At 45.3% G+C, this 24,990-nt stretch overlaps 1 protein-coding gene across 5 annotated transcripts in view; it reads right to left on the reverse strand.

The window, feature by feature from the left end:
* DIP2A (disco interacting protein 2 homolog A) overlaps positions 1 to 24,990 on the reverse strand; it is a 120,909-nt gene that overhangs the window by 84,264 nt on the left and 11,655 nt on the right. For 3 of the 5 annotated variants that reach the window (XM_070377767.1, XM_070377763.1, XM_070377758.1), the window contains exons 2-5: positions 16,503 to 16,574; positions 9,947 to 10,066; positions 5,068 to 5,187; positions 2,464 to 2,691 (exon numbers count right to left, since the gene is read on the reverse strand). In XM_070377767.1, the coding sequence (XP_070233868.1) occupies positions 2,464 to 2,691; positions 5,068 to 5,187; positions 9,947 to 10,066; positions 16,503 to 16,574 (540 nt within the window). The remainder of the gene's footprint in view (positions 1 to 2,463; positions 2,692 to 5,067; positions 5,188 to 9,946; positions 10,067 to 16,502; positions 16,575 to 24,990) is intronic. The other 2 variants (XM_070377777.1, XM_070377773.1) reach the window with 1 other exon arrangement.

Consider the following 24,990-nt stretch of genomic DNA (forward strand, 5'->3'; position numbering starts at 1 on the left):
CACCATCACAGGTTTTGATACTGATTTTTTATCTATCATTTCATAACCTAGAAAGTATGCAATCTAAAATTTTTTTTTTAACGTAGAAAGATGAATTTATATGGAAGCAAAACACAAACTTACTACACAAACTTACAAAGCAGAAAACACCATTTGGAAAAACCTAACTTTAATGACAAGAGTTTTCACAACCTTTGACAAAGCTAGATATTAATGGAATTAGCATTTTAAAGTATGCTTACCACAGAATTCTTTCAGTTTAAAAAGAAATCTCTCCTCTTTTCCAATCTAGCAAAAATGAGAGATTTTAACTATATTCATGAAAAAAGGTAAAAATGGTAATTCTCAACTACAAAGTAACTTTTTAAATAGCTGCATAAAAATAAACAAACTATACTCCAAAATGAACTACTGTAATTAAATGTACTGCTTTTAAATATAGGTACTTAATTTATGTCCAAATGTTTTATGCACATGATTTTCCTAGCCCCAAACTGAAAACGATAAATATTTTTTAACATTTCCTACCTATAATTTTGTTTACAGTTATCTTCTTTCTATATTTCTTTCCTTAGCCCAAACTGAAGAATTCTCCTAGTGTCAGAAACTAAAACAAAGGGTGACTTTTGTAACAAGGAGAGGGAAGTGGGATAGTTTTCAGATTTAAAATTCAGGTCACATGAGAAGTGCATGAAGGCTACAGACAACAGTGAGGAATACGTACAGAGCAAGTCAGGCTTTGGGACTACGAGAACTAACCACATAACACGCATGTGAGCACAGGTGAGCAGGAGGGAGGGAGAGCGGCTCAGCCACACCTACAGGAGTCAGGAGCCCAGCAGCCACAGAGGCGACAACCCACCTTGAAGTCTTTACAGCCAGGGCCTTTCCTAGAAAAGAGACTCCCACTCAGACTCACCTTACAACTCTGTGAAGTCAAGGGCTGTCCGGTTAGACATTTTGAACTACGGTCAGTTTTTCAAGCTAAATATGCTTCTCTTTCTAACCCACCAGGAAGCTGTGTTTATAACAGCTCAGCAACAGCTGATACAACCAAACAGTGACGGCTCTGCCCTACTTCCCTCACTGTGGGACCCAGAACAGAGCTGCGGAAAGATCAAGCGAGAAAAAAACACCCGAATGCTGCCGCTTCCCTCACAGTGAGGTTCTTGTGCATTTCCAAACAGTGCAATCGCATGACAAACAGCAAAAATGTGTCCACCTAACGCTGTTTTCAAGCTCTCCCCTGTGAAACCCCTTGAGGACAGGCTGTAATCACCAGCCATTTGTAGGCTCCCCAGGAGAGTGACCACAACAATCCTGGCGGGTGTTTCCAGAGGAGCCCTCTCTCATAAAGCAAACTGCCCAGGATGGCCCTGACAGCACTATCCCGGCTCCTCCACGTGGTAGAAGCAGGTCAAGGCATCGTGAGTTCTCACCTAAGAAGACATCACGAGCTCAACAGAAATGTACAGACGTTGGCACTGACTCAACCAGTAACAACGAAGAGCATCAGTGATGTGCCCACAGAGGAAATGAAGGCGTCGGTCACTTACAACACCCAGTCCAGCCAAATGACCAGAATCTTGCAGGGAGCAGCTTAGCACCTGAGATCAGCACATGCCTGGGGGGCACTTAACTTGCTGGGACCCCATCAAAAACACTGGCCAGTCATGGGTGCACCGCACATGCACCATTCTGATTTTAGCAGAACAGCAACTAGCAGCAAAGAAAAGGAACAGGAATCAGAAAGCTATGGGTCAGCCTGGCTCCACCACAGCCAGCTGTGTGGTCTCAGCCAGAGCAGTTCCCGACTGAGCTCTTGCTCCTCGTCAGATGTCCCCCAACATCAGCGATGCACCACACCAGGAGTACACTTCTTAAGGCACTCCTGCAAGAACGCATGTGTGCTTTGCATGCCAGCCAAGTTACTATTTTTGCATCAAAAAATATGACTTCAAATGGTGAAAGCTTTGCAACGTTTTCCTCTCTAAGATTAATATAATTTAAAGGACTGGGTGACTTGGGAAAGATCTAGGCATCTTTATGACTGAGCTGTGACTTACATCTCTCTTCAGACTGAGGACTGTCTAATCCTGTGTGTAGAGGAAGAAAGGCTCTTCATGGCTGCAGCCCCAGCCCCACCTTGGGACACCCAGTGCAGGGACAACTGAGGGCTGAGGCTGTGCACACAAGGAAAGAACAAAAGACCACGTTGCAGGTGGCAGGCCACCTAATGGCCAGGGACTGTCCACCTGTGCCAGCCGCCCCTCCAGAGCAGAAGGACCAGCTGTTGTCAAGGTCTCCAGGGGAGGCCCACCCAGGGGTCTGGGGCTGCCAAACCACAGAGGCACCAGAAACCACTTGTTACCAAAAGGACATTTTCCACACAAAGAGGAGAAGGTGGGTCTGAGGAGGGGCGGGGGCTCCTCTGCCTGGAGGGGTCCCCGCAGCTGTACTGACCTACGCGGGCGAGGGCCGCGGGGCCGGCAAGCGCGGCGGCAGCACTGGGCGTGGCGGCAGGCTGCCCTCCCGGGTGAGATGAGGTGGAGGATGCGGAGGATGAGGTGGACGAGCCCTGAATGGCCGGGTCAGGCCAGGGCTCGATGCTGGGGCGGCTCTGCAGCGGAGCGGAGGCCAGTTGCCCGGGGCGCTGTAAAGAGCCCTCATCTTCTGAGGCAGATGACGTGTCTGTGGTCAAAATAACGACGACAGGCATGAGGGGGGCATCCTTGGGGGCAGGGTTCCCACACTGGCCCAGCCTGCGCCCTGTGCACCCGCACATCCAGGAGGGCCTGAGTGTGACTGACGGTGAGACTCAGGGCCGCTCGGAAGCTGGCTTCACCCTGGGCTCCCCTGAAGAACTCGGTCACAGGGCGCCATGCCCAGGAGTGCAGCTGGTCCAACCCTGACGCTTTAGTGCATGCTGCGGGGCCCTGGGGGCCCCAAATAGCAGAGGTGACCTACGCCCTGTGGGTGCCTGACCCCAGCGAGGCCTTGCCCAGCACGTGCGCACGCTGGAGGACATGCCTGAGCTCTGAGAAGAGCCCCGCCTTGGGCAATAAAATCAACCTGAAACCTGGTTCTGTCAAGTCTGCATTTTATCATGGGTTTCATTATTATTAGGAAGTTCTTTAAAAAACTGGGTAGTATCTATGGTTATATTTGGTAGAAAATAATTTGACATAAATTTCTAAGACTTTTTTTGAACAACATAAACTTTTTTTAAGTCAGGAAGCATCATCAGAACACCACACTACCCTGTTGACCTGGTGTGGCTGGTGTTTACCACGTCGACAAACCAAACACGCATGTCACCAGCTTTGTGGCTTCAGTAACCAGACAGGCAGCACTGTGCTCCCAGCACCCGGATGAGCTTTCCAGGAAACTTAAAGCACACTAACTATCCTGAAGAGAGGCCGCATTAAGAGTTTTCGTTTCTAATGGTAATAAAACAACAAAAACAAATCAAAAACCCTCCAAATGGTCTTATTCTTTCCCATTTAAGACTCGGTAACAACATAACACATAATATTGGGTTGGCCAAAAAGTTCGCTGCTTTTTCTGTAAGATGGCTCTAGTGGTGCTTAGTTGTCTTCAACTTCATTCAAGACAGTTTTGTTAGACGGTATTGTGACAGCTGTCATATCAGCACTCATTAAAAAAAAAACTTATCAAAACTAGTGAATTTTTATGTAGCAACTTTAATATTGAAGATGGAAGAGAAAAAGCAACATTTTCACATATTATGTTTTATTATTTCAAGAAAGGCAAAAATGCAACTGAAATGCAAAAACAGATTTGTGCAGTGTATAGAGAAGGTGTTGTGACTGATCAAACATGTCACAAGTGGTCTGCAAAGTTTCATGAGGGAAATTTCTTGCTGGATGATGCTCCATGGTCAGGTAGACCAGCTGAAGTTGATCATGATCAAATTGAGACATTAACTGAAAACAATCAGGGTTTGAGACATACACAAAATATCCAAATCAAGTGCTGAAAATAATTTGCACCAGTTCTGTTATATTCATCAATTTGATGTTTGGGTTCCACATTAGTTAAAAAAAAAAAAAAACTCCTTGACTGTACTTCCGCATATGATTCTCAACTTAAACACAATGAAAACATTCCATTTTTAACATAAACTGTGACAGGAGATAAAAAGTGGATCTTGTACAATAATAGGGAATAGAAGAGATCACGTGGCAAGTGAAATGAACTACCACCAACTACACCAAAGACTGGTCTTCATCCAAAGAAGGTGATGTTGTGTACATGGGAGGAGTGGAAGGGAGTCCTTTATCATGAGCTCCTTCCGGAAAATGAAACAATTAACTGCAACAAGGACTGCTCCCAATCAGACCAAGTGAAAGCAGCACTCAGCAAAAAGCATCCAGAATTAGTCAGGAGAAAACACATCAGCTTCCATCAGGATAACACAAGACTGTGTGTTTATTTGATGACCAGGCAAAAACTGTTACAGCTTGGCTGGGAAGTTCTGATTTATCTTCCATATTCACCAGACACTGCACCTTTGAATGTCCATTTATTTTGGGCTTTACAAAATTCTCCTAATGAAAAACTTTTCAGTTCCCTGTAAGACTGTATAAAAGGCATCTGGAATAGTCCTTTGATCAAAAAGATGACAATTTGGGGGAATGGAAATATGAAACTGCCTGAAAAATAACAGAAGGTAGTGGAACAAAACGGTGACTACATTGTTCAACAAAGTTCTTGGTGAAAGTGAGAAACGTGTCTTTTTTCTTAAAAAAACTGAAGGAACTTTTTGACCAACTCAAGGAGAATAATTTTAAATTTCTGAATTCAGGGAACTCTGTCACCCCATAAAGCAGGTTCCTCTCTTTACTAAAAGACACAAATTACATCTTAGTGAAAAAATTAAAATCTATATAGACGATCTATTGAAAGCAAGCCCACTGCATGCACAGAAATGTGCATGAGCTCACACACACTCCTCACCACAATCAGAAGCCTGCTCCATCTCAATGGGAAACCCTGCCCAAGCCGCCCCAACCCTGCCCAGGCCGTCCCGACCCTAACCAGTACCTGGGGGTGTGTAGGCCTCCACAGATGCGTGCGTGAGGACAGAGCGCCTCTTGGATGGCATGGGCATCTTCCTCTCTTTGTATTTGGCCAAAGCTGCCTGCACGGCCTCGGTGTGAACATCTGCACAGAAATAACAGCAGCAAAAGCACCTGTTACAAGACTCCTGATGAAGGAACAAAACCATGGTTCATGTTTTTAATCTGTTTTCATTGAGTATAAAAGGAACACAATATATAAAGGTATAAAAGGAATACATGTGGGTCCACACATCGGTCCCAGATTTCTACAAATATTCCTTGGTTTATAGATTCAACTTGGCAAGCATTTTCAGATTTAAACCGAGAAATCCCCAAAACTGAAAATAAAATGAATCAGATGGACCCAATGCACTCTGATTATGGTATAAACCACTACAAGCAGCACTAAAGCTCTGTGGTCATATCATCTGAGCTGTTGTCCCGGTCAAGCCCCAGGATGGGCAGAGCCATACAAGGAACCAAGCTCTCCCTGTAGTCGCATGGCTAGGGGGTGGTGGGGGTCCCATCACACCACCACACTTGTGGTCAAGTGTAAGAGAGCCAACAAAGAGGGGCCTGATGGCCTCACCCCATCATCCCTCCTAGAACCAAGATGCTCACAAGGCAGAGAAGGGATACACACAGAGACTCCAGAAGTGAGGGGAACACTGCAGTCCTGAATCCGAATGGAAATTATCAGCATGAACACACGTGGCATTTTATCTTTAAATAGCATGTCTTAATTCAGTCCCTAAAAATGTCTAGAAATGACCAGCCCAAGTGCAATGAGCACCTCTACCATCCAGGCTGCAGTCTTACAACACTGTCCTCACTGCGAGCACCCTGAGAAATGTGGGTTCCAGGGTGCAGGAAGTGGCAGAGGAGCCTAGAATATCTCATCCTACCAACCAACAAGTTCCTGGCCAGCAACCCAATGCTGGAGCCGACGTGGAAGCACTCCCAGAGAAAAAGGTTGGGGCAGTCTGAACACCACCAAGGACAAAAACAAGATCACAGAAAAGGAAGGAAGAAAAAGAGGAAGCAAAACTAACTGGCTGCCACTGGAGGATGCCAGTGACATGAGCTACTGTTTTGAAAAAGATTAAATGGATGGAAAGAACCAAGCATCTTTCCGGGTTCTCCTGTGCTGTGTCATGAGCACAAGCTGCTTGCTCTCCCTAGAACTGGTCCAGCCGTCCTGCCACCAAATCCACCCTAATGAACCAAGGGATCAACCCTGCCAGCATCCCAGGGAGGAGAGAGACACAGGCCTGCAGTGCTTGTGGTGGGAAAACACTGACCCCGAGGTGACCCGCTAGAGCCATGGAGCCAGGAGCAGCCAGACCACAGCCAAGGCCCCAAGACCAAGTTATCAGTGCTGGAAACACACATCAACACACAACATCCTGTGATATGCACATCTTATTTGGAACCTGGGTCCAAACTGTTTTATAAAGCCTCAGGAACACTTGGGTATTTGATACTAAGGAATTATTGCTGATTATTCTGTGACAATAGAGCTATCTTTTAGAGCTACATCCACTCTTTTCAGATATAGAAACCAAGAATATTATGACATCTAAGTAAAATAACGTGATCTCTGAGATTCGCTTCAGAATCACACAAGAAGGGAGAAGCAGCTGGGGCTGATGAAGAAGCCAAGGCTGAGCCTGAGCACGGTGGGAACTGTGGCACTGGGCAAGTCCAGGGCTCAGTACAACACCAAGTCCACCTTTGTATGCATTCACATTTTTCCCCAACAAAATGTTTTTAAATAGCATTTAGAAACTTTATAGTAAAATGGCTCATAGGGTACTAAGGATGAAAAATTTACACCTAGGCATATTACAATAAAATTTACAAACATCAGCAATAACCAGTCAATCCTAAAAGCTTCTAGAGAAATAGTCTTGAAGGATCAGGAAAGAGGCTAACTTTCCCAATGGTAATCACCAAATACAAGGCAACACAGCTGAAGAAATGAGCTTAGAACCTATAATTTTATATCCAGCCAAAGCACCATTTAAACTTCAGGGCCTAATAAAAATACTCCCAGACATATAACCAAAATACTCATGAAAGACTATGTTCAGAAGAGAGACAAACCTGGGAGCCCCTGCAATAGATTTGGCTTGACTGTGAGCACAGACTTTTTACACTGTGGCTGCCTTAGAAACAAACAAAAACCTAAGTACAGATAACAGTCAAGAACTAAAAATCTAAACAATACCAACATTATAGGATATAAACCAACAGATCCAAGAAGCTCAACAAACCCCAAGCACAAGAAACAAAGAAACTTATACCAAGGCACGTAATAATCAAATCACTCAAAACCAGCAATAAAGAGAAAAACCGTAAAAGTGCTGGAGGGAAGGAAGGCACAGTATATACAAGGGAACAATGATAAGGAATAAACCTGGACGAATAACAGTGGATATACCGACGTGAACAATGACTGCTAAGCTGCCATCATTAGGAAAGCTGGCGCTGCCATGACAACAGACGAATCCATCAAGAGAACAGAACGGAGTCCAGAAAGAGTCAGCCATGAGCAGCTGCCTTTAGACAAAGGAGCAAGGGCATGGGGACAAAAGGAATCCCCAGTGCAAGAAAGTCAGCTTTCTACCACACCCTGAAATTAACAAAATCTAAACTATAGACCTAAAGGTAAAAACCTAAAACTACAAAACTTCTAGAAGAAAACACAGGTAAGAATCTTTGTGATCTTGGGTTTGGCACAGATTTCTTAGATATAAGAACAAAAGCACTATTCAAGAAAGAAAAGGAAGTGATAAGCCAGATTTCATTAAAATTAAAAACTTCTGCTACAAAAGCCACTGTAAGAGAATTCAAAGAGAAGACAAAGCCTTGGAGAAAATACGAGCAAGAACATTTATGGTAAAGGTCTCGTTTTAAGAAAGTAAAGAACAAGAACCAGATACAGTTCACAAGGGCAGAAAGCAGGTCCTCAACGTCAGTTACATGTAAACAGAGGCGACAGGGAACAGGAGGTGAGGACAGGCAGGGCTCTGGGTGACCTCACTCAGGGTGCGCGGACGCAGGTCCACTTTGTGCCCAGGGCTACATCGGTGGAATGCTGATGGGGCCGGTTCCAATGTTGTATGTTACAGGCATCATTGACGTAATCCGAAAAGAAATTATTGTCAGTGTGGGGAAGTTTTTTTTAAGCATATATTAAATCGGTAAGAAATTATCTGATCAAAACTTTCTTCAAACCACTTCATCACACTCCCACATTAACGAACCATTTAAAATCTGGAGCCTATTATACAGAGTGAAGTAAGCCAGAAAGAAAAACACCAATACAGTATACTAACGCATATATATGGAATTCAGAAAGATGGTAACAATAACCCTGTATATGAGACAGCAAAAGAGACACTGATGTATAGAACAGTCTTTTGGACTCTGTGGGAGAGGGAGAGGGTGGGATGATTTGGGAGAATGGCATTGAAACATGTATAATATCATATATGAAATGAGTTGCCAGTCCAGTTTCGATGCACAATACTGGATGTTTGGGGCTGGTGCACTGGGGCGACCCAGAGGGATGGTACGGGGAGGGAGGAGAGAGAACGGTTCAGGATGGGGAACGTGTGTATACCTGTGGAAGATTCGTGTTGATATATGGCAAAACCAATACAATATTCTAAAGTTAAAAAATAAAATTAAATTACAAAAAGAAAAAAAATAAAATCTTCATTTTTAAAAAAAAATTCTTAAAATGGCCATTTCTTTATCTATCTTCAAAGTTTTTCTTTTATAGAAGCTTACTGAGTTTAAATGTAAAAGAAATATTTAATCACACAACAGTGAAAATGTTAAACAAGCCAAAGTGAAAGTGAAGTAGCTCAGTCGTGTCCAACTCTTTGCAACCCCGTGGACGGCAGCCCACCAGGCTCCTTCCTCCATGGGATTCTCCAGGCAAGAATACTGGAGTGGGCTGCCATTTTCTTCTCCAGGGGATCTTCCCGACCCAGGGATCAAACCGGGGTCTCCCACATTGCAGGCAGACGCTTTAACCTCTGAGCCACCAGGGAAACCCAAAACAAGCCAAAGAGTGTTCAAAAACTATTGATATCTAATCTATAACAGGAAGCAGAGGGCTTCTCTGGTGGCTTGGTGGTAAAGAACCCGCCTGCCAGTGCAGGAGACACAGGTTCCATCCCTGGTCCAGGAAGATCCCACATGCCTCGGAGCAACTAAACTCGTGCACGGCAACTACTCAGCCTGTGCTCTAGAGCATGGGAGCTGCAACCCCTGAAGCCCACAGACCCTAAAGCCTGTGCTCTACAAAAAGAGAAGCCACTGCAATGGGAAGCCCACACAGCAACGAGGACCCAGCACAGCCAAAAATAATAAATAAAATGATCATTGGAAGCATGCATTTTTTCAAGGCACGTCCTGATAATGCAAATAAACTGTAGAGACAAATTCAAATATTTATAAAAGCACTAACAGAGTGGCAGAAATCTAATTAGAAGGAAATCTTCAAAATTAGAGAAAAATAAAATACTAAAACACATAGAGTAGTAGAGTGGTTCCCTACTGGACAACTCCATCAACACCAACCCCAAAGTTCCAGCAGAAAAATGGACACAGACATTTACAGAAATGATTTTCATGGTGAGGAAGATTTTGCTTTATTCTGAGACGTCTATACGCAGCTGCTGAGAGGAGCACGCTCACACTCCAGGCTATACTAAAACATACTGAGATCTATGAAAGTTTTGTTTTTTTCTTGAAAACCACGATGCAGTCAGTCACAGTTCAGAGAAGGCCCTTTCCTCAGTGGAGCTGTGGTGTCCAAGCAGAGGACGCGGCGCTCCGGGCCCTACCTGATCGGAAGCGCTCGTCCCGGGCGTTGCTGGGCCTCGGCTTGGGCTGCTTGGGCGCAGGGGCCGAGGCTTGTGCGGGCCCAAGGATGCTATTCTCCACTTGCAGGGAGGGGTCTACTCCTGAAACAGTTTCACAGAAACACCGTGAGTAAAAAACCTGTTTTTCCAACAATAGAAAAACCCATGTAGAATAGCACACACCTCTTGTACACTGCTGCACAGCCCCTGCTGCACAACCACGCACGCCTGGGGCCCCAATGCCCAGAAGACCCTAAATCTGGAGGTTGGGGCCGAGACATTGACGTCAGCTTCCAGCCCCTCCCTGTCAGCAGCCCTGGGCCCCCAGCTTGTGCACACGGTGCATGGGGCGAGCTCTCTCGAACGCCCCTCCCTGCCCCCACACTGGCCCCGGTGTCAGCAAGCCCAGCAGGAAGCAGCCCACAAAGCCATCACCGGGGTGCTGACAGCCACCCTCAGACACAGGAAGAAAGCCGATGAGAAGCTTGGAGGCTTCGGGTGCTAACCACCTGGGCCTGTGACACCTGTGTCTCCACCCTGATGGGCGGCCAGCTCTCTGTGCCTGTTGCAGTCCCATGACTGGCACACCCATGGCCAGCCAACACCCAGGCCATCAGGATGTCATGTGTGGAGTAAAGGACAAGCACGAGCCTACAGGGTCATTTAACAGAGTCCCTGGTCCTGCCTGAGCACTAGATTGTTTCAAAATGTCCAAGAAAAACAGCCTTAGCCACCAGCCCTTAGCACTCCCCAAAAAGCAGCAGCCTGTCCCCACCTCAGCAGTGGCCACAGGACTGGAAAAGATAAGTTTTCATTCCAATCCCGAAGAATGGCAATGCCAAAGAATGTTCAAACTAACGTACAATTGCACTCATCTCACACACTAGCAAAGTAACGCTCAAAATACCAAGGCCTCAACAATAGGTGAACCGAGAACTTCCAGATGTTCAAGCTGGATTTAGAAAAGACAGAGGAACCAGAGATCAACTTGCCAACATCCGCTGGATCATCATAAAAGCAAGCAAATCCCCAAAAACATCTATTTCTGCTTTATTGACTACAGCAAAGCTTTTGACTGTGTGGATCACAACAAACTGTGGAAAATTCTTCAAGAGATGGGAATATCAGACCACCTTCCCTGCCTCCTGAGAAGTTTGTATGCAGGTCAAGAAGCAACAGAACTGGACATAGAACAACAGACTGGTTACAAATCAGGAAAGAAGTATGTCAAGGCTGTATACTGTCACCCTGCTTATTTAACCTATATATACAGAGTACGGAGAAGGCAATGGCAACCCACTCCAGTACTCTTGCCTGGAAAATCCCATGGATGGAGAAGCCTGGTGGGCTGCAGTCCATGGGGTCACTAGGAGTCCGACATGACTGAGCGACTTCCCTTTCACTTTTCACTTTCACGCATTGGAGAAGGAAATGGCAAACCACTCCAGTGTTCTTGCCTGGAGAATCCCAGGGATGGGGGAGCCTGGTGGGCTGCCGTCTATGGTGTCGTACAGAGTCGGATATGACTGAAGCGACTTAGCAGTAGCAGCATGCAGAGTACATCATGCAAAATGCTGGGCTGGATGAAGCAAAGCTGGAATCAAGACTGCCAGGAGAAATATCAATAACCTCAGATATGCAGATGACACCACCCTTATAGCAGAAAGAGAAGAACTAAAGAGCCTCTTGATGAAAGTGAAAAGAGGAGAGTGAAAAACCTGGCTTAAAACTCAATATCCAAAAAACGAAGATCATGGCATCTGATCCTATCACTTCACGGCAAATAGACAGGGAAACAATGGAAACAGTGACAGACTTTATTTTGTTGGGCTCCAAAATCACTGCAGATGGTGACTGCAGCCACGAAATTAAAAGACGCTTGCTCCTTGGAAGAAAAGCTATAAACAACCTAGAGAGCATGTTAAAAAGCAGAGACGTTACTTTGCTGACAAAGGTCTGTCTAGTCAAAGCTATAGTTTTTCCAGTATTTATGTATGGATGTGAGAGCTGGACTATAAACAAAGCTGAGTGCCAAAGAATTGATGCTTTTGAACTGTGGTGTGGAGAAGACTTTTGAGAATCCCTTGGACTGCAAGGAGATCCAACCAGTCCATCCTAAAGGAAATCAGTCCTGAATATTCATTGGAAGGACTGATGCTTAAGCTGAAGCTCCAATATTTTTGCTACCTAATGCGAAGAGCCAACTCATCAGAAGAGACCCTGATGCTGGGAAAGATTGATGGCAGGAGAAGGGGACAACAGAGGATAAGATGGTTGGATGGCATCACTGACTTAATGGCCATGAGTTTGAGCAAGCTCTGGGAGTTGGTGATGGATGGGAAGCCTGGTGTGCTGCAATCCATGGGGTCACAAAGAGTCGGACACGACTGAGTGGCTGACCTGATCTGAACTGCCCCACCTGGGCCTCAGGGAGTCATGACCTCTGACACTGCTCCTGAAAAGGCCACCTGACCCCAGCTCCCTAGGATGACACACAGAGAGGACAGACGGGACAGATGTGGGGGCCCTCACTCCGCTGCCTCAGCCTCCAGGTGCCTCTGTGACTGAGGAGCCCCTGGGACACCAGCTCTGGCTCTGCAACAAGAAGGAGCTGCCCCCAAGACTGGCCGACCTCCAGATGTGGGCGCAGACTGCTGCCATTGCTGATGTTTATGTACCAGGTTTGGAGTGTTCGTTAGCTCTTCAAAACTGAACATATACACACATACATGTATGCAACATGCAGCAATACTGATCAGCACTGCTTCTGGCTTTTTGTTTCTTGGACTGACTGGAACAAATTTCCCTAAAATCCATAATGGAGAACACAGAATCCTAAGCATTATGCACTATAAACAGGTATGCTTGCAAAGTGATGCGTAAATATAGGGACATCCTTGCATTTTTATTCCAAAATACAGTGCTTTTATTGAGATCGATTAATTTATTTAAGAAAGACATAAAGCCCAATGGGAAACCACTGGATGAAAGAGTAGGTATATTTTTAGTCTTAACAGGTATCAAGAGAGAACTTCTCAGGCCACAGCATTCGCATTCCCACAGGGTGCCATTTCCCCATGTCTCTGTCAGCACTGCATGTTACAAATTTTAGAATCTTGCCAATCTGACAGGAGAATGGTTCACTAATTTGCATTCCCAAGGCAATGGCACCCCACTCCAGTACTCTTGCTTGGAAAATCCCATGGATGGAGGAGCCTGTTAGGCTACAGTCCATGGGGTCGCTAGGAGTTGGACACGACTGAGCGACTTCCCTTTCACTTTTCACTTTCATGCATTGGAGAAGGAAATGGCAGCCCACTCCAGTGTTCTTGCCTGGAGAATCCCAGGGACAGGGGAGCCTGGTGGGCTGCCATCTCTGGGGTCGCACAGAGTCGGACACGACTGAAGCGACTCAGCAGCAGCAGCAGCAGCATAACTAGTGAGGTTGAACATACGTTAATGTTTACTGCCCATCCATACGTCCTATTATTTGAATCCTATTAATTCTATCCAGCTAAGGAGCCCCCAAAGGGCTTCCCAGGTGGCTCAGTGGTAAAGAACCTGCCTGTAATGCAGGAGATGTGGGTTCAATCCCTGGGTCAGGAAGATCCACTGGTGAACAAAATGGCAACCCACTCCAGTATTCTTGCCTAGAAAATCTCATGGACAGAGCAGCCTGGCAGACTACAGTTCACAGGGTTGCAAAAAGTCAGACATGACTGAGTGAGCATGTATGCATGCAAGGAGCCCCCAAAGGACCTGCAGGGAGCCCTGGTCAGCTAGAGGCCCCACCCTACGCTGGACATGCCCCCAGGCCATGGCCAGCCGGCTGCAGCTCAGTCACTCTGCAGTGCTTCATTTCTAGAGAGACAATCATAACCTTTTTTTTTTCCCCTCAGGTCTCTCATCTTGTCATCAGGCAAACATTATTCAATATTCTCCTGAACTTTATAGTATTCTGTAATTACAAACATACTTAGAGTTTTACTCCTGAAGTTTACGTTCACTAATGCTGCAGAGGAAAGGGGGTCCCACTGCTGCCTCCACAGGCATGGCACCAGTTACATACACCTTCCCTTCTTTGAATTCTCCTGAGTCGTTTCTAGACGCCCTCCCCATACACTGTTCAGTTGTCCACGTGTCTACCAACACCCTGTGGTTGGGACTGCCAAGTGCACGTGACCAGGTTTAACACCTTGAAGGCCAAGCCTTTCTCCCTGCTATTCCTCCTCAACAATGTACTAGCTACTCTCAGAACTTTTCTCCTCCAAGTGAGTTATTTCCAATGCCAGATTTGGGGGAAAAAAAAATCAACAACTGCTATTCAGACTGGATTATTTTTGTCACATATTAATTTAGAAACTACTCATGTATGGATGTGAGAGTTGGACTGTGAAGAAAGCTGAGCGCCAAAGAATTGATGCTTTTGAACTGTGGTGTTGGAGAAGACTCTTGAGAGTCCCTTGGACTGCAAGGAGATCCAACCAGTCCATTCTGAAGGAGATCAGTCCTGGGTGTTCATTGGAAGGACTGATGCTAAAGCTGAAACTCCAGTACTTTGGCCACCTCATGCGAAGAGTTGACTCATTGGAAAAGACTCTGATGCTGGGAGGGATTGGGGGCAGGAGGAGAAGGGGACGACAGAGGATGAGATGGCTGGATGGCATCACCGACTAGACGGACATGAGTCTGAGTGAACTCCGGGAGTTGGTGATGGGACAGGGAGGCCTGGCGTGCTGCGATTCACGGGGTTGCAGAGAGTCGGACACAACTGAGCGACTGAACTGAACTGAATTTTTATAATATTAAATTTTTGCATTTAAGATATTGGTATATTTCTTCATATTTTAGGATCCTGGTTACTTTTTTCAAACAGATTGTATGATCCTAACATAGATCCTGTGGGTTTCTTGCTAAATGTATTAAAAACATTCGACAGTTTTTTTGCCATTATGAATGTGAGCTGTTTTATTAACAGAAATATTGCCAGAGAAAAGCCATTGATTCTTACATATTTGTCTTCTATTCAAACCAAGACGGTTACTAATTCCAATAGCCAAGTGAGCAGTCACCCAGCTTTCAACGTATAAAACAACAGCACCTGAGCGAGGATGGGGTCCTGCCGTTTGTCTGGGGTGCTGCCTGGGCACTGGCCTGCGACAGACGGCCTTGTGAGCAGCCCAGCGGGCTTCTCGTTTGCCTGCTAACAATTAGGGTTTCCTCTGGTGAAATATTTATGCAAGTCTTTAGCCCATTTTCCTACTGGGCTTTTTAAAAAAAATCACACGGGGGAACTTTCTGGCTCTTTATAAAGTTTAAATTAATCAAAATTAAATTTAAAAAATGCAGTGTCTTAGTCATGCGACCACACCTCAAGTGCTCAGAAGCCATACGTGGGAGGTGCTCCGTGGACTGGACAATGGGGCTGCAGACCACTCCCACTCTGGCAAAAGGTCTCCTGGATGCTTCGACTTCACCGGCTCTGGACTCTAGCCCTTTTTCTCTTATGTATGTTACGATCATCTTCTCCTATACTGTGGCTTGTCTTTAATCTCTTTATGGGAACTTCTCATAAAACATGATTCTTAATTTTAACACACTCTAATTTACCAATCTTTTCCTTTTCAGTTGCTGCTTTTTGGTACCTTCAGGGACTTGAGAAATCCTTCCTTCTGTCTAGAGATGGTGACAGTTTTCATATACAGTCTTCCAAAGGTGCTATAATTTTTGCCTTTCTCACTAAAGCCCTTCATATTTGGTTTCTGTGTCTTAGGGAACTGTGCCAGCATCGTGAGCTGCAACACCAACCCCACCATAAACCTGGTCCCCACAGCCACACATGTCTGTCTGGGTCCATGTTCTGTTTGTAAATAGAGCTATCTACCCTTGTGTGAAACCAGGCTGTCTTAATGACAGCTTGCTATTAACTCCTCATATCATAACCAGCAAATCCTCCAATCTCATTCTTCCTTTTTATCATTATTTTGAATCCCTTAGCCCTTTAAATTTATTTATAAAATACTTAACTTCTTTTTTTTGCCTTGCTGCACAAGCCATGTGGGATCTTAATTCCCTGACCAGGGATGGAACCTGTGCCCCCTGCAGTGGAAGCATGGAGTCTTAACCACCGGACTGCCATGGAAGTCTCAAACTTCTACATAAATTTTAAAATCAGCTTCTTAAATTCCACCCCCAAAAACTGTGCCAAAACACTGAAGGTGCTGACTCTGAAGATCAATAATAAAGTGGGAGAACTCACATCTTTATAATATGTGTTCCAAACCAAAGTAAGGAAATGTTCTTTACTAAAATCATAAAAATAATCATGGTCTATGATAATAAAAATAACATAAATCCTATTTGGGGATGAAATCTATACCAAACCAGAGATATAAACTTTAATCTATGACTTTGGATTTTATAATTTAATATTAGACACATTATTTTCCCAGCCCTTATTAATAAAATATGAAACTACCGAAGTCAAACTCTAATACCAATTTTTAAATCAGTTTTATAAGACCTATGTTAACCTCACCTTGAATGAGGGGTACGCAGCGTGCAAGCAGCTTTGCCCTTTTCTTTTCATATCCTTTTTGAGTGATGTCACCTAAAACAACAATAGAAAAATAGAATCACATTTCTTCTAAAGTCTCCCAAAATTTTTAATTAAAAGTTCATTCATAATGGAAAAACTGGGAACACTTAGGTCCTTCAACTGGTGACTAAAGAAAGGATGAGGTGTCCCCACAGGCAGTGCTACTCAGCAGTAAGAAGGAGCAAACTGCTGGCAGACAGTAGTCTGGGTGGGCCTTACGGGCATACAGCTAAGTGACAGAAGCCAGGCTCCAAAGGTTCCCAGCGGAATGGTTCCGGTCACATGACACCTGGAAAAGACACTGTTACAGGCAGTGGCAGACTGCTGCCACGGGAGGGGCTTAGGGAGGACTGACCAGAGTGGCACGAGGAATCCTGCGGGGGGTGAAGCTGGTCCACGCTGTGATCGTGGTGCTCGTTCTATGACGACAAGTCGGTCCCGAGCTCACAGAACTACACCCCAGGAAGGCTGAGTCCAACAGTATGTAAACACTTCAATATCCGAAATCTGAGATCAGCATCTCGGGGGAGCATGTTGGAACTATAGACTCTGAGGCCACACCCCAGAATGACAATCCGATGTGCATTTCACTGGATGCCCACGTGACTGCGCAAATTTGAGCTGTGGAGTCTTGGTGTGAGGACCTACAGAAAGCAACCCTCGCAGGCCACAGGGCATCCCTAGGCCAGGACTCAGGTTCTAATAAATTATCATAAAGAAGAACAGCCTAAAAAGGAACTAACCTACCCAGGAACAAGGCAGGAAACGTGTCTGCAGGGAAATGCTTCTCATCTAAGCACGCCAGCTGATTTCCTGGACAACTCAAGCACTCAGGGTGGATTCTGTGTGTTTTTGACCAGAAACACGTTACAATGTCTACCAGTATCTTGTTCTTCAAGTGAACTGTTTTCAGCAGAGAGCGTCAAGTGTTCTGCAAGCCCTCCCGGCATCCCCTCCCTGTCCCTCATTACCCCCACCATCCACTCACCCCAAACAAGCCAGCCAGTCGAGGAGGCTTCTGGGAGTCAGAGGGCAGCCTGCCATCATGCACCCAGCACTTCACCAAGTACTTCCTCAGCCATCAAAGGACCAGCACTTCTGAATGTCTGACTCGTACATTAAGCCTCCCTGAAACCCTCTGGGAGAACATTAGCCCACCACCCACAGAAGATGAGCCCAAGGTCAGGGAGTCACTGGTCCGGCCCTGGGCTCAAAACAGAGCCGCTGCTTTGACCACGGATCACTCAGTGAGGCCCCTCCCCACCTCCATCCTGTGAGTCATCACCCACCTTCACCTTACACTCCCAACAACCCCACAGGAAACGCCTCTAATGCTTGGAGTGCCTTTTAATTTGAACATGTTCTGTAGACCATGTGCCGCTTTAAAGTCCAGGTATTTTTACTTTACCTGAACAATATCATATAAAATATGATATTGTTATACCATATATTGTTATATGATAACAATATATAAGTCTCACTCTACTGCCAATTTTCTCCATTAAACACTTCATTTTTTAAATTTATTTTTAAACTGGAGGATAATTGCTTTACAGAATTTTGTTGTTTCCTGTCAAACCTCAACATGAATCAACAATAGGTATACATATCTCCCCTTCCTCTTGAACCTCCCTCTGATCTTCCTCCCCATCCCACCCCTCTAGGTTGATACAGAGCCCCTGTCTGAGTTCCCTGGGACAAACAGCAAATCTCCATTGGCTATCTCTTTTACATATGGTAATGTAAGTTTCCATGTGACTCTCTCCATACATCTCACCCTCTCCTCCCCTCTCCCTGGGTCTGTAAGTCTGTTCTCTATTGTCTGTTTCTCTACTGCTGCCCTGCAAATAAATTCTTTGGTACCATCTTGCTAGATTCCATATATACACATTAGTATATGATATTTATCTTTCTCTTTCTGACTTACTTCACTCAGTATAATAGTCTCTAGGTTCATCCACCTCATTAGAACAGACTCAAATGTGTTCCTTTTTATGGCCGAGTAATATTCCATTGTGTATATGTACCACAACTTCTTTATCCATTCAACTGTCAATGGACATCTAAGTTGATTCCATGTTCTAACTACTGTAAATAGCTAAGCACTTCATTTTTATTATCATCCAGTCTCTGCTGGCTCAGATAGTAAAGTGTCTGCCTACAATTCAGGAGACCCGGGTTTGATCCCTGGGTTGGGAGGATCCCCTGGAGAAGGAAATGGCAACCTACTCCAGTACTCTTGCCTGGAAAATCCTATGGACAGAGGATCCTGGTAGGCTACAGTTCATGGAGTTGCAAAGAGTCAGACACAATTGAGCGACATCACTTTCACTTTCAATCTCTGCTACAATGAACACACCTGACCCACAGCTGACCACAGTGGCCCACAGGCTGCGTCCCCCTCATTCCACCCTGACTGGACACTTACAGATCCCGACTGGATCCAGAATGTGAGTGTATGGTTTTGTATATTGACTTCCAACTTCTTAACAAATTCAAAGCACACCTGTTTTTTTAAACAATATCCACTAAAAATAATTGTTTCCTCTAGAATATATGAAACTATATAGAGACAAATTTAAATGAAAACAATATTGCAACACTAAACTAAAAAGGATAAATCCCTATTTACAAGCAGAGCATTTGGTTTTACAAGATTTTTTTCAATTTCTTTGTTAAATTTTATTGGAGTATAGTTGATTGACAATGTTATGTTAGTTTCCGCTGTATAGCAAAGTGAATCAGTTTTATATATATATTTATATATACACACACACACACACATATCACTCTTTTTTAGATTCTATTTTCATATAGGTGGCTTCCCTTGTGGCTCAGACAGTAAAGAATCTGCCTGCAATGCAGGAGACTTTGGGTCTTTGACCTCTGGGTAGGAAAGATCTCTCTAAAACGGAATGGCTACCCACTCCAGTATTCTTGCCTGAAAAATTCCATGGACAGAGGAGCCTGGCAGGCTATATAGTCCATGGTATTGCAAAGAGTCAGACACAGCTGAGTAACTATCACTTTCACTTCTCATGTTAGGTAGGTCATTACAAATATTAAGTAGAATTCCCTATGCTATACAGTAGGTCCTTATTAGTTAATCTATTTTATGTATCGTTGTTGCTGTTCAGTCACTCAGTCCTGTCTGGCTCTTTGTGACCCCAGAAACTGCAGCACACCAGGCTTCCCCTGTCCTTCACCATCTCCTGGAGCTTGCTCAAACTCATGTCCATCGAATGAGTGATGCCATCCAACCATCTCATCTTCTGTCACCCCCTTCTCCTCCTGCCCTCAATCTTTCCCAGCATCAGGGTCTTTTCCAATGAGTCAGCTCTTCACATCAAGTAGCCAAAGTATTGAAGTTTCGGCATCAGTCCTTCCAATGAAAATTCAGGGTTGATTTCCTTTAGGATGGACTGGTTTGATTTCCTTGCTGTCCAAGGGACTCTCAAGAGTCTTCCCTAGCACCACAATTTGAAAGCATCAATTCTTTGGCGCTCAGCCTTCTTTATGATCCAATTCTCATATCCATACATGACTACTGGGAAAAACACAGCTTTGACTAGACAGACCTTTGTCAGCAAGGTGATGTCTCTACGCAGGTTACACTGTGTAGGTTGGGCACAGCTTTCCTTCCAAGGAGCAAGTTTCTTTTAATTTCATGGCTGCAGTCACCATCAGTCAGACCAGAAAATAAAGTTTGTCACTGCTTCCACTTTTTCCCCTTCTATTTGCCATGAAGTGATGGGGCCAGATTCCATGATCTTCGTTTTCTGAATGTTGAGTTTTAAGACAGGTTTTTCACTCTTCTCTTTCACCCTCATCAAGAGGCTCTTTAGTTGCTCTTCACTTTCTGCCATTAGAGTGGTATCATCTGCATATCTGAGGTTATGATATTTCTCCCAGCAATCTTGATTCCAGCTTGAGTCATCCAGCCCAGTATTTTGCATGAGGTACTTGCATATAAGTTAAACAATCAGGGTGACAATATACTGCCTTGAGGTACTCCTTTCCCAATTTGGAACCAGTCCATTGTTTCATGTCTGGGTCTAACTGTTGCTTCTTGTTCTGCATACAGATTTCTCAGCAGACAGGTAAGGTTGTCTGTTATTTCTATCTCTTGGAAGAATTTTCCATAGTTTGTTGTGATTCACACAGTCAAAGGCTTTAGTGTAGTCAATGAAGCAGAAGTAGATGTATTTTGGGATTCCCTTGCTTTTTCTGTATATAATAATGTGTATATGTCAATTCCAATCTCGTGATATTTTAAGATTAAGTATTCATTTCCTAGAAACAGTTTCTTCCTATGCTCCCATTTCAAATGCGTGCTCGTGTGGTGAAGGCAGCAAGGGGCATTCAGGAAGGAAACATGCTAACTCCCAGTTTGGTGCTCATGGTTTCCTGAAAGTTCTCCAGACCAACTGAATAGAACCAGCTACATGTTTTCACATGTGACCAGCTACATGTTTTCAAGTATTCAACACAGACCATCAACCCAACATGCCTCTGAATGCAACATGGGATCCAAGACAGACTCCAGACAAAATTAATGAGCCAGTAAAGGACTCACATCCAAGGTCCCTGACCCCAGGTACGGTGAACAATAGAGAGACGACAGCAGAGTATGCTCCCCAACCCATTGCACAGATCAGGTGACCTGCCCACAGGCCAGAGGAAGGCCCAGACACAGCAGAGGAGTCTCCCCTGGCTGGCCACTCAGGCCCAAGCAGCTCTGGAAACACGCCAGGATGTCCACAGAAGGTTCTTCCCTGGCAGTCTGCGGGTAGCTGTCTCACTACCCCACACACTGGGTACAAGGTGTGGCGCAGGCTGACCTCCAGGCCGCAAACCAAATGAATTACAAAGGCAAAATCCCAAATGATATCAAGTCTCTAACTCGGCAACACAGTTTCTAAAAACCTATTCTGGAAAACACTCAACAACTCCTTAAGGTCACAGAAACAAGGAAGGCCAGGCAACAGACATTACACACAAAAGCAACGTGAGACAGCCTGTCCACAAAACCAAGCAGGAAGAAGTGAGTCTGCAGCCCCACAACACTACTACAGAACGCTGCTGGTCCTAAAGATGCCCAGTGCCTGCGGGACAGGGAGGGGAACCACTCACAGGAGACCCATGACATCCTGCCAAGTAAACGCAGCATGCTGAGAAACAGTGTATATGCAAAAAACGATGTGATTCTGCTGAAAGTTGCTCAGTTGTGTCCAACTCTTTGCAACCCCATGGACCATAGAGTCCATGGAATTTTCCAGGACACAGTACTGGAGTGGGTAGCCTTTTCCTTCTCCAGGAGATCTTCCCAACCCAGGGATCGAACCCAGGTCTCCTGCTTTGCAGGCGGATTCTTTACCAGCTGAACTATCAGGGAAGTCTATTCACAGGCATGTAGGTAGATATATTTTTGTGTGTGCAGAAAATGTCTGGAGGGTACCCGATACATTATTAGTAGTGTTACTCCTGGAGAATGATTTATTTGCCTTGGGGTAGGTATTAGAGAGATTTCATCTTTTACTTCACTTCTGAACTTGTTAAATCTTTTGGCACAATAATCATACAATCTTTTGTAATTAAGAATATATGGAAGCTGGTTTGATAACATACTATGGTTATATGTTATTGTAGGAAACAGAATGAAATCATGCAATGTTTTGTAATTAAGAATATATGGAAGCTGGTTTGATAACATACTATGGTTATATGTTATTGTAGGAAACAGAATGACTTCTATGTACTATTTTTATAACTTCTTCTGAGATTAAAATTATTCCAAAATTAAAAGTTAAAAAATATATGAGCGAGACTACATAAAATTGGTGTTATTTCTGTTTTAAATGTTTGATAAAATTTGTCAGTGAAACCATCTGGGCTTGTAGATTTAATTCCCAGGGTTTTTCTTTCTTCTTTTGCTTTATTTTACTTTTTCTAGAGCAGTTTAAGGGTTACAAGCAAAACTGAAGGCAAGGTTCAGAGGGCTCCCATACACCCTCTACCGCCACACGCACAGCCTCCCCATCATCAACATCCGCCACCTGATGGTGTGTTTGTTACAGGTAATGAGCCGGCCCTGACACGGAAGCCTCAGCTTCCAAAGCCCTCCCTCTGCCTACTCATCCCTCTTCCCAGCTTGTGAACCCCTGGCGGCCACTGGTCTTCTTACTGTCTCCATAGTTTTCCAGAATAGGTGGAATCCGTAGCCTTTTCAAACTGATTTCTTTCACTGAGTAACAGGCATTTAAGACTGTTCCCTGTCTTACTTGGCTTGGTAACTCACTTCTTTCCAGTTCTAAATATTCTATAATATTCCGTTGTCTCAGTGTACCAGTTCATTTATCTATTCAACTACTGAAAGACATCTGTCTTGCTGCTTTCAAAAGAGCCCCTGTGAGCACCCGGGTGCAGGTTCTTCTACATACCACCTGGTGAGATGAAAGCAGACTAGGGGATGATTCACACTCAACCCTCATGACCCAACCGCGAAGCCTCTTACAGCTGAAAGAATTCCCTCCAGCATTTCCCAGCTGCATAGCTTCCCTCCTGTGAACTTTCCAAGGATCAGCTGCTCTGCTCAGGCGGAGGGCGGGGGGGCCGGTTGCCCTCCAAGCACCCCTCCCTCTCAGTGGACTCTGGAGGCCAGTGGGAGAGTGGACGCACACCGCCCTCCCCAACACTCCTGCTCCTCCCGGCGCTGACTCGCCCGCCTCACTCCTGCCATCCCCACACCGACAGCACCCTGCTGACTGACCTTTTTGACTTCCCAGAGTCTAGACTGCTGTGAACGGCTTTTTAATTTTTAACACTGCCACCATTTCAGTGAGATGTGGGGAAGGAGAGTCTTCTTTACCTGATGACTGGCCATGGATACTGACTTGGGCTATGCCCCTGAATAAATGCCCTCGTCTGGAAAGCCTCTCCTGCCTCAGCTGCACAGACGCCCACACGTGCTCCTGCATCTGCCCCTGTGGCAGTGCCCTCTTTGGTCTCCCTGCGGCCTCCCCTTGCTGCCTTTCCCTTTGGGGTCTGGGTTGCTGGAGGGTTTGTCAGAGGCCTTCTTTGCATTATTCAGTTCTCCACAGGCAGCAACTGTCTTTGTTTCAATTATGACAGTTGTATTGATGGCTTCCAAGTTTCTACTGTCAGACCAGCCCTTTCTAGAAATGCAGTCCTACATGTCAAATGCACGGATCTCCCCAAGACGCCGCACACTCAACAGGTATGAACAGACGTGTTCTGCTTGTGCACACATCTTGAGGAACAACCCCGTCATCTCCCCGGCAGTCACTTCAGGAACTCGGGAGTCACTCAAGACCCTCCTGCAACGTCCCCCTCTCCACACTACGGCTGCTGACTCTATTCCAGCCCATTCTCCCCAAGCGCTCAGCCGCCCTCCAAACCAGCACAAACTCCTGCCCTGGGTTATGGTAGTGTGCTCTCCCATTTTTCTGTTCCCAATGTCATCCTCACCCAAACCACTCTCTACATGCTGCCAGAAAATCACTCTAAATCAGAGCAGGAAAGAGAGACTGGCAAGAGATCACACTGGAGTATTTCACCTGCTCCTAATACCTGAACAAACGACCTGCTGGCCCCATCATTTATTAACAAACAAAGCAAAGCACCCAAGAATAACCACCCCTTAGTCCTTTATAAAAATTAGAAAATTGGCTATCTCTGCCTTCAAAGTTTTGTGGGTTCTAAACATACACACTAATCTAATTTTAATATTCTCCCCACTATTGAGAAAAGGGGCGGAAGACTGCATACTTTGGGAGCATGACTCTTTTTCAGCAGAGTGCCTTTACAGAGCATATGCTTTGCTGCGCTGTCCAATACAACAGCCACTACTCATACATGCCTATGTAAACTTCCGTTACTTAGAAGTAAATTAAATGACTGTTTAGTTCCCCAGACCCCCGAGCCACATTTCGAGTGTTGAACACCACATGTGGCTTGTGGTTACCACACTGGATAGCACAAGACATCCCCACAGACCTCAGGGTGCCTGTCACTCACACCCACACCACCAGCGGCTGCAGGTGGCACCCTCGCTTGCCTCGGTGCTGGGCTGGACTCCAGAGTCTGGTCCTGGCTCCTCCTGGGATGCACAAATCCTCCCGTGAGCGAGCCCCCGCCCTCCAACCTGTTCTCTCCACCACTTGCCGGGGGACACTGTCTGGAAGCCCAGCCACTGACGCTGGCTCATCCTCCTCTGTCTAGCACATTCTGCTGTCTTCTCCCTCACCCTCCTCACGTGCCTTCAGAGCAAAGCCGGAAGAATCTCTTTCCTCCATTGGCCCTACTGGCCCAGGTCTGATGATCAGAGCTGACGGGGCCCTGCATACACCTCACAAGACGGCCAGTTTTTCAGCCTGTCAGCCTCACTAGCTCATGGGCCTTTTTGTTC

This window comes from Bos mutus, chromosome 1, assembly GCF_027580195.1.
Source record: "Bos mutus isolate GX-2022 chromosome 1, NWIPB_WYAK_1.1, whole genome shotgun sequence".
NCBI lineage: Eukaryota > Metazoa > Chordata > Mammalia > Artiodactyla > Bovidae > Bos > Bos mutus.